Here is a 12,319-nt window from a genome sequence, read left to right as displayed (position 1 = left end):
AGTTCCTGTTGTTGCGTCACTTCCGTCGCGCTTCTGGGCGGCGCCAAGATGGACGCTCCGCGGGCTCGGGAGCAGCTCCGACGGCGATACCTGTTCCCGCCGGACACCGAGGCCCCGCTGGACAGCGAGGGCTACGCCGGGCCGGGTGAGGGGCTCCCCGGGGCGTGCCCCACGCCGCACTGAGGTGGCCGGGGCCGAGGCGCCCGGAAACGGCCGGCTCCGCGGGTCTCCTGCAGCCCTGCCCTGTCAGGAGGAACCGGGTTTCGCTTTTCAAGGCTTGCCGAGTAGTGCAAGTCGGGTATCTAGCTTCATAAAAGATTACTGGTGATCGCGTAGCCCCGCGCATCTTCATCCCAGCTTCGCTTCAGGATTCCCGGGAGACCTGGTTAACACCTGTTTGGTAATAGCCATTAAAATAAAAAATACCGTCCGATTGTATTTCTAAGAAATACCAAAGAATCATACTCGTACCACAACCCGAAGACGTATGTACGAAGGGTTTAACCTCAGCATTGCTTGTAATAGTGAACGGCTGGCAACATCTAATTGCCCATCAGCAGAGCTCTGGTTAAACATTTGGATGTATTCATACTTGACACAGCAGGCAGACTTTTCCCTTTTTTAACCAGGGTGGATGATTTTCCAATGCAAGCGCAGAACAAAGTATGGTATGCCACCATTTGGGTATGAACCTGGTGACGTGTGATGTGTGTTCACCTGTAAATACATAGAATATGGAAGAATTCATAGTTGATACTGGCAATTGCTTTCGGGTTGTAAAACTAGGGTTAAGGGTAGGAGAAAGAGGTTTCATTTTAGATATATCTTCATTGGATATAACCTGCATGTTGTAAGTCAGGTGCACTTATTACCATTTTAAAAGTAAACAGGAAACATCATGCCCAGGCATGCTTATTTATAAATTTTGAGGGTATCTCCCAGAATTTGTATTATGACCATGCCTCTTGGGGATTCTGACGTTTTGCTAAAGGTTGGGGACCTCAGATGTATGCCAGTGGTTCTCATAAGAACTGAGAGGGCATGTCACTTATCTGGGGAACTTTTTAGAAATAACTCATCAGACCCAACCCCAGCCACCTTTTCTTTCAGGTTGGGTCTCAAATGGAAGAAATTTGATTTGTCCATCACCTGTCTGGACACTACTGTGCCAAGACTAGACCTCCAGTGTGCCCTTGCCACTTTTGAGCTGCCTCAAAAGGTTGTGTTTGTTTGCAGTAATTAAAATATGTAGTTAAAAGTAGTATTTTGGGGGAAATTACAAGTCTGTTTTGTGCTATAATGTCTGCTGTCTGCATTTTTCTTAATTAACAAGACTAACTACTTTCCTATGCAATATACAAAACATAAAATTCTACACTACCGGAAGGTGTCGTTCTTTCCAAAAGATGATAATAACTGTAAATTTGATTTTTAAATTTGTTTAAAAGGAAAAATCTGCTTATATTGAACATGTTTTATAACAGATTCCTATTAATTACTTCTGCATATATAAACCTATTTGCATGGTTGTACAGAAGAAACCGGTACTCTGATTGGAGAGAATCTGGGTTTTGGAAAGCTCCAGGAAATTATTTTATCTGGCTTAAAATAGCTATTCTTTGTCTTTATAAACTTATGTTAACCTGATAAGTTAAAATCTTCCTTATTTGCAGAAACCTCTACAGCTGTTGAAAAAAAGGAGAAACCTCTTCCAAGACTTAATATCCATTCTGGATTCTGGATTTTGGCATCCATTGTTGTGACCTACTATGTTGATTTCTTTAAAACTGTTAAAGAAAACTTTCACACTAGTAGGTGAGAAAACTTCATTGCTTCTTAAGTTAAACACCGTCATCTTATTTTTCAAGTTCTGTTTTGTCAGTTGAATTTTGGCAAATGTTTGGAAAGCTCTTACTTTCTGCCGGGTGCCCTATTAGAGGTACTGGTGATAACAAAGGTGAATACGAGCGTGTGTGGTTTGGATATGTACAGCAGAACATATGAGCCTGAAACGTATTTCATTACGCCTTTCAGCACAAGTGTGTTGTGGGATGTAAAGGTAGTGAATTTAAGAAGGAGCTAATCCATTTGTAAAAGGTGGAAGAAGAAAGATTCTGCCTGACGGTCTTGCTGAAGATAAAGTGCAGGAGCACTGGGAGGAGGGGGTAAGGACCATGGTGGGTAAGAATTGGGTTTCAGAGCTTGTTTTCAGAGAGTAGTTACAGCTAATAAGGTAGCTATAGGGAGGGATGAATTAGAGTTGACATCACTCGAGGGAGGAGTTGGGATTGTCAATCATTCAGGAAGATTGGGATTTCTTTCATATAATCTCAGGTGCTAACATGGGGGACAGGGTGGTGAATCAGACCTTAGTCCTCACTGAGCGTTAGAGAATGTTCTGGAGGCTCCCCTCCCCCATAGCAGAACAAAGAGGGGGAGATGTTGATGAGCATTGGAGCTGGCATTGGCGGGGGCTGGTTTACATAGGATGCAAGCACAATTATTGACAAGGAGCAGCAGTGTTACAAAGGTGTGGATATGACTGTTTGATCCCATGTTATGTTCTCTTCAAAGGAAGGTTGGTGACCACTGGAGGGAGAACCAGGAGATGCATGCAGTCAGGAAAAAAAAAACATGTAGGACTTTAAACTGTGGAGGGAAAAACCTTGTTCTGTCCTCATTCCCATGAGCTGGAGCTTTCCTTAAACACTCCCATCTTCTTGCCCATTGCCAGCCTTGTTCCCTCCTTTACTGAGTTTGGGGTGAAGAACCAGACAAGTGTCATTCAGCACCTTCTTTCTCTTGGGAGCCAGCTGCCCATGGGAAGCACAGATTCTGGTCTGCTGCTCTCTGCCATCATTTATGGGGGCAGCCCCAACATGCAAGGGTCTCTAGGTTTTCACATCAACTTAGAACCTGGCAGGTTCTACATCTGGTCACCAAAGCCATCTTCCCATAGCTCCATCAGCTAAAAAAAAAAACCCAAAAAACCTGACAGTTGACCTCATTAGCCTAACTCCTTCATGTCTCTCAGTTGGTTTAGAACGCGGGCTGAGAAAAGAGAAAATGGTTACTTTGCACACTGCTCATGGCAGCTGTCTCTTTGTTATTCAAAGGTGTCATTAGGACCTGAGGTGTGTTCGGCTGGGGTGATGGTGATAAATAAGGCATATTTCTAGACCCCACCAGTCCCTTCTGGGCCAGGACAGATAACTCCCATCACGCAGTGGGTGCTGTTTAAGTTTATGCACAGGATTTACCTCTTTGTCTCGTTATAGGAAGTATTCTCCCCAGTTTAAGGAATTGGTGTGGTTAGGGATAATTAGTTACACAAAAGGTGCTGGGGGCAAGCAGGAGTAAGTGGAATGCCTCGGAGCCCATAACAGAATCTGGAGCCAGGCTTTGGAACAGGAGAAGGAAATAGAAGTCCCAGCCCTGGCCTCAGAAAAGTGTCCCCTTAGAGAAAAGAGACAGGAATGGATACTCAAAGGTTGAGGACTTTGAGTAGCATTGGATTCTTGCTGAGGGCCTCCATAAGCGGTGGGGAGGGAAGCGGGGGGCGGGCCAGGGGTTGGAGTAGCCATGGGAAGAGAGTGGTACCTGAGAGGGAGTATGGGCTGCGATCCGCTTTCCTGCATAGGGTTCATCCTTCCCATACTTGAGGTCATTGCTTATTTCTTGCACTGTTGTTAGCCCAAGTTCAGAAGCTCGAGGCCTTAGGGTTCTTTAAATCTGTGCAAGGTGAGGGGCACCTGGATGGCTCAGTGGGTTGAATGTCTAACTCTTTCAGCTCAGGTCATGGTTTCAGGGTCGTTAATATCGATTCCTGCATTGGGGTCTGTGATGAACATGGCGCCTGCTTAAGATTCACTCTGCTCCCCCTTCCCCACACAACACTGCCCCAGCTCGCATATGCTCTCTCTCTTAAAAAAAAAAAAAAAAAAAACTATACAAGGTTGTAAGACTGTTCAAAGACAGGAGAGACAGGTCAGCGTTACAGTGAACACCATGACGCTTTGAAAGTTTCAATTTTTAGGAAACTGGTTGTTGTATGCATGTGCACCGAGACACTGATTAACACTACAATGGAAATTACCAGCCCGGATGCCCAGGCTCCTCTTCAACCCACCCAGCCAGAATTTGGGAGGCTGGGGCAAGTTATCTTCCTTTGGGAGTGTTGCAGTGACTCTAATAGACATCCAGGGTGGAGGGCCACCGACTTGTAGTGTCATCTTGGTTCAGGAAGGTTCTTCAACTGTTTCTCTCCTCCACCGTATCGGGACTCTGTGGCCGGGCTAGGATCTCTATGAAGTTAAGAACAGACGAGCAGAAGGATCCTGACCAAACAAGGAGGTCACCGTAACAGTGTTCCTCAACCTTTCTCAGTACCCTTAAGGAGCCTTGGCAAGACATTCCTAATTGCCCCTTACGTCCTACTTGAGTATCTGTGCTTTGTACATACAGGAAGAGTAAGATTATTTCTTCACTTTGGGAGTCCCCCTGTTGAGGATGCACACTCGAGTGGAAGAGAGGTCTGTGAAGACCACTTTGAAGAGGAACATGAAACTATCTTTTCCCAGGGATCACCTTGGTGGAATAGGGATGATTGCTGCTGGGCGTTAACTGTGTGGGAAGCACTTTTCTGAGCAACTGTGTGATTCTCACAGCTATTCTATGAGTCCTGGCAACATTTCCAAAGCCAGTGAGGCTAAGTAGTATGCCCAGAGCCACAAAGCTAGTCCTGCTGGAGCTGAGATCCAGACCCAGACCCACAAATAGGACAGGCTGTGCTCCCCCGCCTCTCATCATTAATCCCAGAACCCAGTGTCATAAAATGCCTGTCTGGAACCTTGCCACCGTGGGAAGTACACTCACTCCCAGCCTGTGTGACTTGATTATTCCAGGCCCCCCCATGAACCCTCTCTGGTCCACGCGGAACACCGGTCTTCTCCCCTCGGAGAAGCAGAGAATAATGGGGACATGGGGAGACAGGAGCAGGGCTTCGGTCCCCAGATCTGGCCTTTCCTGACCAGCAGGGGCGAGGAGGCTGCCTTCATATGCAGAGCTAGCTCTTGGGTAGAATGAGAAGTGAGAAAAGGCCTGCCCCTGAGAGGGTTGGCGCTCTTCTCAAAATGGGTGCGTCTCCCCGAGGAACCTGTTGCAAGAGGCAGTTTGAAGAAACCATCGTCCAAATTGATCATCAGTATTCCCAGAAACTCCTTTACTTGGAGACATTCACGGGCCCTGTTTCTGACTCTCACACTCCAGTCTTCAGAAAGACACAGAAAGCTGCCATCTGCCCTGGATCATGAAAGGGACACGTGGCTGGGAGCTTTCTCCTGTTTTGCACAGTGGTTTCTGGGCGTGTGCTGCACGTATGTGTTTATAACCCCCCTGTCTTCCTGCGGCGCGTGCTGCTAAGTGCTGTCAACCCTCCTGTCGCTTTTGTCTCTGCAGCTGGTTTGTCATTGGTGGTGCCCTGCTGCTCCTCAGCCTGTCAATCGCATGTTACTGTATTCTCTACCTGGAGTGGTGTCGGGGAATTGAAGATTACGACGTCCGGTATCCCACCTTGATCCCCATCACCACTGCTGCTTTTCTTGCGGCTGGAATTTGGTAAGTTAACTTTGAAATGACAACCGGGAATAAAACAGTTTTTTTTTTTTTTTTTTTTTTAATGTATTTGACAGAGAGAGATCACAAGCAGGCAGAGAGGAGGAAGCAGGCTCCCCACTGAGCAGAGAGCCTGATGTGGGGCTGGATCCCAGGACCCTGGGATTATGACCTGAGCGGAAGGCAGAGGCTTAACCCACTGAGCCACCCAGGCGCCCCAATAAAACGGTTTTTGATCAGTGCTGAGGTACATGGTGCAAAACTTGGAGGAAAGGAGTAACGGGAAAATGGCCTCCTGTCATTGCTGGTCTCCGAGTCCTTTTCCAGTAGGATCTTTCTTTATGTATTTAGCTATTTAATACACAAATGGTGACATGCTATTTATAGTCTGCATTTTGCTTTTTCAGTCATTTTCATTGTGAAATACAATGTACACTTAAAGTGGAAAAACAGAAATTGCCTAGTTGAACCAATTAAGAGATGCATTGGCAAAAGCCACCCAGGTCAAGGAGGAGAACCATGCCAGCTCCAGAATCCTTTTCTGTCTCCCCACCCCTTCCCTGGGCACCATCCTTCCTGCGCAGGGACAGACACTGCCCCAACCTGTGTGGGACTTGTTTTCTTTTGCATCTCTTCAATACCTGGTTTTATCTCTCTTTGAACTTGATAGAAATGCATTCATATATTGTGTATTATTTCACATTTGGCTGTTTACATGCAATATTATCTATGCTGTTTATTACTCTCACGCTCAAAACTTCAGAGACAAATGGAAAACTGCTGTCTTTCCTGTATCGTGAGAGAAAATGCATCTGCATGAGCGGAGTTGTGGTCTGGGCGGTGTGTGCAAAGCCTGACTTTTGTTCCTGCCTCGTGTCTCAGTCTCATGCTATCCCACCCCAGCTCCTGTTAGATCTGCCTTGTGTATCACAGGCGCTCGTTGCTGGGTGGCTTTCCGGCCTATAGCTGAAGCCCAGTTTATTGGCTCTAGTGTCACTACATGTGGATTATTTCCAGTTTGGTGGTGTTACTAAGGATGCTGTTAACATTGTGGACTAGGACTCTCATGTGCACACATGTCTGTTGGATGTGAATATGCTCACATACGTGTATGTACTTAGCTCTAGAAGTGAAATTGCTGGCTTACCAGTTGTCGATACCTCCAATTTCAGTAAATAGTGGCCCTTTTTTCCGAAGTGACCATTTTTTTTAAATGGAGCCTTATCGTTAATAATTTTTCCATATTTGTACCTATAGATGTGCCTTATTGTTTTGAATTATTCCGTAGTTACCAGTACATAGTTGTAACCAGTATTTACTTAATCTATTCTCTTGTTGGATTTAAAGCTGTTTTTACTGTTTTACTGCTATAAAAACACAACAGTGTTTTTTTCTTAATAGTTATTCAGTGAAAAAACTGATTTTTTCCATGTGTATAAAAGTATACTTCTCACCAAAGAGAAATGTATTCTAGAAAAACACAAAGGAAATAAATCACCATGGTCCTGCAAGGCAGAAAGAAAAACTACTCTTATGTGTTGTGTATATGCCTGTAGCTTTTTTCCTTTTTCTGTGTTAGTTGAATTTTGATTTTGGAAAAACCTATATACTTTTGTACATGTTCCGTTTTAATGCCTGTTTTTTATGAAGAATTTTCTATAGTTGAAGTTTAAGGGTATTGACGTGTGTTATCCTGTGATGTGGCCATTACTAGCCCTTCAGTGATGTGGGTAGATAGATGTGCTTTTGTATATTAGAAGAGTAAGATTACCCCAGAAATTCAGTTTTTAGAGCAGTGGGATTATAGCTGTTTAAAGTTCTGTTTATCAGACTGTTACATGTTCAAGTCTTGATTTAATTGACTATAGCTTTTGCTCCTTGACTTCTCTTCCAAATTTAGTCCAAAAAAATAATTTGCACTTAGAAGCTGTCTTATTCTCACCTTGGTAACAAGAAGTGTTTTTCTTAATAGGACTTTTTTTTTTTTTAACATTTTATTTATTTATTTGACAGAGAGAGATGACAAGCAGGCAGAGAGAGAGGAGGAAGCAGGTTCCCCGCTGAGCAGAGAGCACGATACAGGGCTCGATCCCAGGACCCTGAGATCATGACCTGAGCCGAAGGCAGCGGCTCAACCCACTGAGCCTCCCAGGCGCCCCTCTTAATAGGACATTTAATAGCAGCTTTTAGGTGGTTACTTTTTTCATTTTGTTTCTGATAAAAAAAAAATATTTGGAACTGTTTTGACTGTAACTGTTGGATGGTGTGTATATCGTAAAAGGCTGTAGCCATTGTCATTCCTGTTGCATCCCAGATGTTGACTCTTAGACCCTCAGGTTCCCCTTGGGCAACTCTGCGGGAGAACCTTTAGCAGTTCCATTTCCAAGTGCTTTGGGAGAGTCTGTGCTATTTCTAGTATGGGCTAAATCACATCTCAGAGGACAGGAAACGCATATAAAGTTGCTGGCTAAGTGAACTTTCCCAAACTGAGGAAACAGCAAGTTTTCTAAATCTGAATTCCATTGTGGGACGTGTGTGTGGATTGTGGCCGGAGTTACTAACTGTGTGTCCTTTGTCCTTTTCAGCTTCAACGTTGCTCTGTGGCACGTGTGGTCCTTCCTCACTCCACTGGTGTTGTTCACTCAGTTTATGGGGGTTGTGATGCTCATCTCACTGCTTGGCTGATTTCTAAAGGTAGGCATTCGGGAACAGTATTTCTGCTGTTGAACTCGTTAGAACCGTGTCTTCAATGACAGTTTTCAGGTGGCGGCCCAGAAATAGCAGACTGCTTATCACCCATTCAGTCACTGAACTCTGAGGTCAAAGGGACTGAGACCCCTTTCCTTTGGCATAATTTAATACTTCTTTAATAAGGCACCCTCCCTTCAGAGATGTCACCAAGACTGTCCTGCACCCTCCAGTATAGAGAAGTTGACACTGTCGATCATGTTCTCCTGAAGTCAGCTTCCGCCAGTTGTTACACATGTGATGACTGGCCAGATTGCTCTGGCGGAGGGGGGACGTAGGAAGAACGGGTATTCTAACTCGCTCTGACTGTTCTGGCTGCTTCCTAACAGATGACACGTCAATCTCTTCCTTCCATGTTCCTTATAGAATTTCTTCCTCCCTCCAAACAATGGCCCCCCTGGACCTTGCTGTCTTACACAGTGGGTTCTGTCTGTTGAATTTCAGATGAGCCATTTATCATACAAATACATATCAAGAGCACTCTACCTCCTGAGGGACATGGTGAAAGCAACCAAGGCACCCACTTCCTTCATGTCACTTAAGGGCTTGGAGGAAATCTACTTGGTGCATCTGTTTATAGGCATGAAAACAGGCCCAGAGAAGTAAAAGTTAATATATACTAAGCAAATGATTGGGGTGCTACAGAAAACATGTGCTCCCTTTGGAGTTTATTTTTTCTTTTGCAAGATTTTATGGATTTATTTGAGAACGAGAGACACAGAGAGAGGGAGTACACACAAGCAGGGGGAAGGGCAGAGGAAGGAGAAGCAGGCTCCCTGCTGAGCACAGAGCCTGACTTGGGGCCCAGTCCCAAGACCCCAGGATCATGACCTGATCCAAAGGCAGGTGTTTTACGGGCTGAGCCACCCAGGTGCTCGCGACTTTGGCGTTTTATTTTTATTTTTTAAAGATTTTATTTATTTATTTGACAGAGATCACAGGCAGAGAGGCAGGCAGAGAGAGAGGAAGGGAAGCAGGCTCCCTGCTGAGCAGAGAGCCTGATGCGGGGCTTGATCCCAGGATGCTGGGATCACGACCTGAGCAGAAGGCAAAGGCTTTAACCCACTGAGCCACCCAGGCTCCCTAACTTTGGCGTTTTAAAGGAGAGTCACTGTACCCATATAAAGGAGAAACAGACATAATGCCATCGCTGTCAGGCTGCAGGTTGTCACTGGCATGGCCCTGACTGCGCTGGGGCAGAGACTCCTTTCCACTCACTGTGCTGTGTCTGGGGCCTCCTGGCCCCTCTTGGTGGCCCTTTGTCCTGGTTGACATGTGTCGCTAAAGATGTCACTTCACCTGACCACATGTCCCACCTCTCCCCTTCCCCCTGATGTCGTTACTTGTTTGGCTGTTCAGTTTTTTTGTTTTGTTTTTGTTTATTTTTTTAATTTTTTTTTTATTTTTTAAATTTCTTTTCAGGGTACCAAAATTCATTGTTTATGCACCACACCCAGTGTTTCCTGCAATCCATGCCATCCTTAATACCCACCACCAGGCTCACCCAACCTCCCACTCCCGCCCCTTCAAAATCCTCATGGTGTTTTTCAGAGTCCAGAGTCTCTCATGGTTCACCTCCCCTTCCAATTTCCCTCAACTCCCTTCTCCTCTCCATCTCCCCATGTCCTCTGTGTTATTTGTTATGCTCCACAAATAAGTGAAACCATATGATAATTGACTCTCTCTGCTTGACTTATTTCACTCAGCATAATCTCTTCCAGTCCCATCCATGTTGATACAAAAGTTGGGTATTCACCCTTTCTGATGGAGGCATAATATTCCATTGTATATATGGACCATATCTTCCTTATCCATTCCTCTGTTGAAGGGCATCTTGGCTTTTTTTTTTTTTTTTAAGATTTTTATTTATTTATTTGACAGAGAGAGAGATCACAAGTAGGCAGAGAGAGAGAGGAGGAAGCAGGCTCCCTGCTGAGCAGAGAGCCCGATGTGGGACTCGATCCCAGGACCCTGAGATCATGACCTGAGCCAAAGGCAGCGGCTTAACCCACTGAGCCACCCAGGCGCCCCGGCATCTTGGCTTTTTCCACAGTTTGGCGACTGTGGCCATTGCTGCTATGAACATTGGGGTACAGATGGCCCTTCTTTTCACTACATCTGTATCTTTGGGGTAAATACCCAGTAGTGCAATGGCAGGGTCATAGGGGAGCTCTATTTTTAATTTCTTGAGGAATCTCCACACTGTTTTCCAAAGAGGCTGCACCAGCTTGCATTCCCACCAACAGTGTAAGAGGGTTCCCCTTTCTCCACATCCTCTCCAACACTCGCTGTTTACTATCTTGTTAATTTTGGCCATTCTAACTGGTGTAAGATGGTATCTCAATGTGGTTTTGATTTGAATCTCCCTGATGACTAGTGATGATGAACATTTTTTCATGTGTCTGATTGGCTGTTCAGTTTTGACTTTTTACATGTATTCAGGAACTTTTGACTTCCTGCTGATGTGAATTTATATTTAGTGAGGGAAAGCCAGAGATTTGTATGGCATGTGGACTGCACTGTGCTAACAACAGATCCCGCAGCTGCAGATAGAATGCCTCACGGAGGATATCCATGCTCATTGCCTTGCAGGTTTTAGAGCGTGTCAGTGTGAATGCTTCCATGGCCAGCCAGAAGAAGACACCGCAGACGGAATGCAAAGGCTACAATGTGTTTTTGCTTCTAGGAAGTGAGTGGTTTCCTGGGAAAAATTATAACTTTGCAGTCTGATTGAAATCAGGATAAATTCAAGCTCATTTGCCTATTCTTAAATTCAACAGTTATTGAATTTTTCAAATTCAAAACAGAAATCTTCTGTTCAAAATAGAAGTAATTAATTTGCAGTGTTAATCTGAATCATTGGAGCAAGTATTGGTGTAAATATTTAAGTAGCGTTTCATTATAGGTACATGGTGTCCTCCCAAAATGGCAGATAAATTGTTGACTCCTTGGTTGTATATGATCACTGGGTATATATAAAGGAATGATTGTGTCCTGTGCCTTTAACCCAGCTTTAGCAATTACTGTATTTCTCATTTTTATAATAGTCTTGTTAGGTGAGAGGACCAACTGGAAGCATTTTATGTGTTCCTATCACTTTAGATGTTATCATGTGTACATTACCAGGTTCCTAGCATTTATTTAACGTAGATTTAAGTATGTGTAATTTTTTTCCTTAATGTTTAAATAAATATTTTTATAACTTTTTTATGGGTTTTCTTACTACAAATTTTGGAAAGTGTTTTCAGCTATTAGCACTTGGAGTTAACTAAAGGAATAGGGCTTCTTAAGACGTGCTCTTCAAAGACATCAGGAAGACACAGTTCACACTGTCAGATGCAAATATGTTTACGTTAAACTCAAATGTCATACAAGTTGTGGTGTTGATCCTCACCCCACCCCCTTACAGGACTTCTGCCAATGGTGGGATTCAGCCACCCACCAGCTGTGTCTGGCTTGGGCCCCCCCCCCCCACACACCTACCATTACTGGGCCTGGGGTAGTAATCTTTCTCCAGCTGGGAAGTGGGAACAATAACTGTTTTGTAGGGCTGTGGATAATAGGAATAATGTTAACAAAACACCTGTTACAGTGCCTGGTCCACAGTAGGCACTCACTCCATTAATGGTAATGGAAAGAGAACGAAAGACCAAGTAGATGAGGATCAGGAGTGGGAAAAGGTGGGCATGATCAATGAGCAGACTCGAGCCCAGTGTGGGTACACACACGTGAGAATTTCATTACAAGTCAGGAGCAAGGTCAGACAGAGGTCAGAGTCAGGTAGCCACGTCAGGGATGTGGTCAGGGATGTGGGGGTTTCAGCGCAGGGTGGAGGGTGCAAACCCTGGGTGTTAGGATGAGAGTGAGTAAGGGACAGGTGGGGCAAGGTAGAGAGAGAGAGAGGTAGGGGGCTACCTGACGAGGCTCAGCAGAAGTCCCCCAAATGCTGAGGTGTAAG

The 12,319-nt window shown here is 44.9% G+C and overlaps 1 protein-coding gene across 2 annotated transcripts; it reads left to right on the top strand.

Moving 5' to 3' along the window:
• Nucleotides 1-4: 4 nt before the first annotated feature.
• Nucleotides 5-11,567, top strand: TMEM128 (transmembrane protein 128). 2 transcript variants are annotated; one of them, XM_059165356.1, is made up of 5 exons: nt 5-145; nt 1,674-1,815; nt 5,458-5,616; nt 8,199-8,307; nt 9,784-10,936. In XM_059165356.1, the coding sequence occupies exons 1-4, from the start codon at nt 49-51 to the stop codon at nt 8,296-8,298; spliced, it is 498 nt and encodes a 165-aa protein (XP_059021339.1). In that variant the 5' UTR covers nt 5-48; the 3' UTR covers nt 8,299-8,307; nt 9,784-10,936. The 2 variants fall into 2 exon arrangements, with proteins under 2 accessions (XP_059021339.1, XP_059021328.1); XM_059165345.1 differs by lacking the exon at nt 9,784-10,936 and adding an exon at nt 10,954-11,567 and having other exon boundaries at nt 6-145.
• Nucleotides 11,568-12,319: the final 752 nt, after the last annotated feature.

This window comes from Mustela lutreola, chromosome 1 (assembly GCF_030435805.1).
Source record: "Mustela lutreola isolate mMusLut2 chromosome 1, mMusLut2.pri, whole genome shotgun sequence".
Classification (NCBI taxonomy): Eukaryota; Metazoa; Chordata; class Mammalia; order Carnivora; family Mustelidae; genus Mustela; species Mustela lutreola.
The sequence above is the reverse complement of the archived record's forward strand: the minus strand, read 5'-3'. Positions and strand labels throughout refer to the sequence as shown.

Bases quoted from the DNA above. Each gene is read 5' to 3' on its own strand.
- TMEM128 (XM_059165345.1), top strand. From the start codon at position 49: ATGGACGCTCCGCGGGCTCGGGAGCAGCTCCGACGGCGATACCTGTTC. The intron at 146-1,673 runs GTGAGGGGCTCC...CCTTATTTGCAG, and splicing joins CGAGGGCTACGCCGGGCCGG to AAACCTCTACAGCTGTTGAA. The intron at 1,816-5,457 runs GTGAGAAAACTT...TTGTCTCTGCAG, and splicing joins GAAAACTTTCACACTAGTAG to CTGGTTTGTCATTGGTGGTG.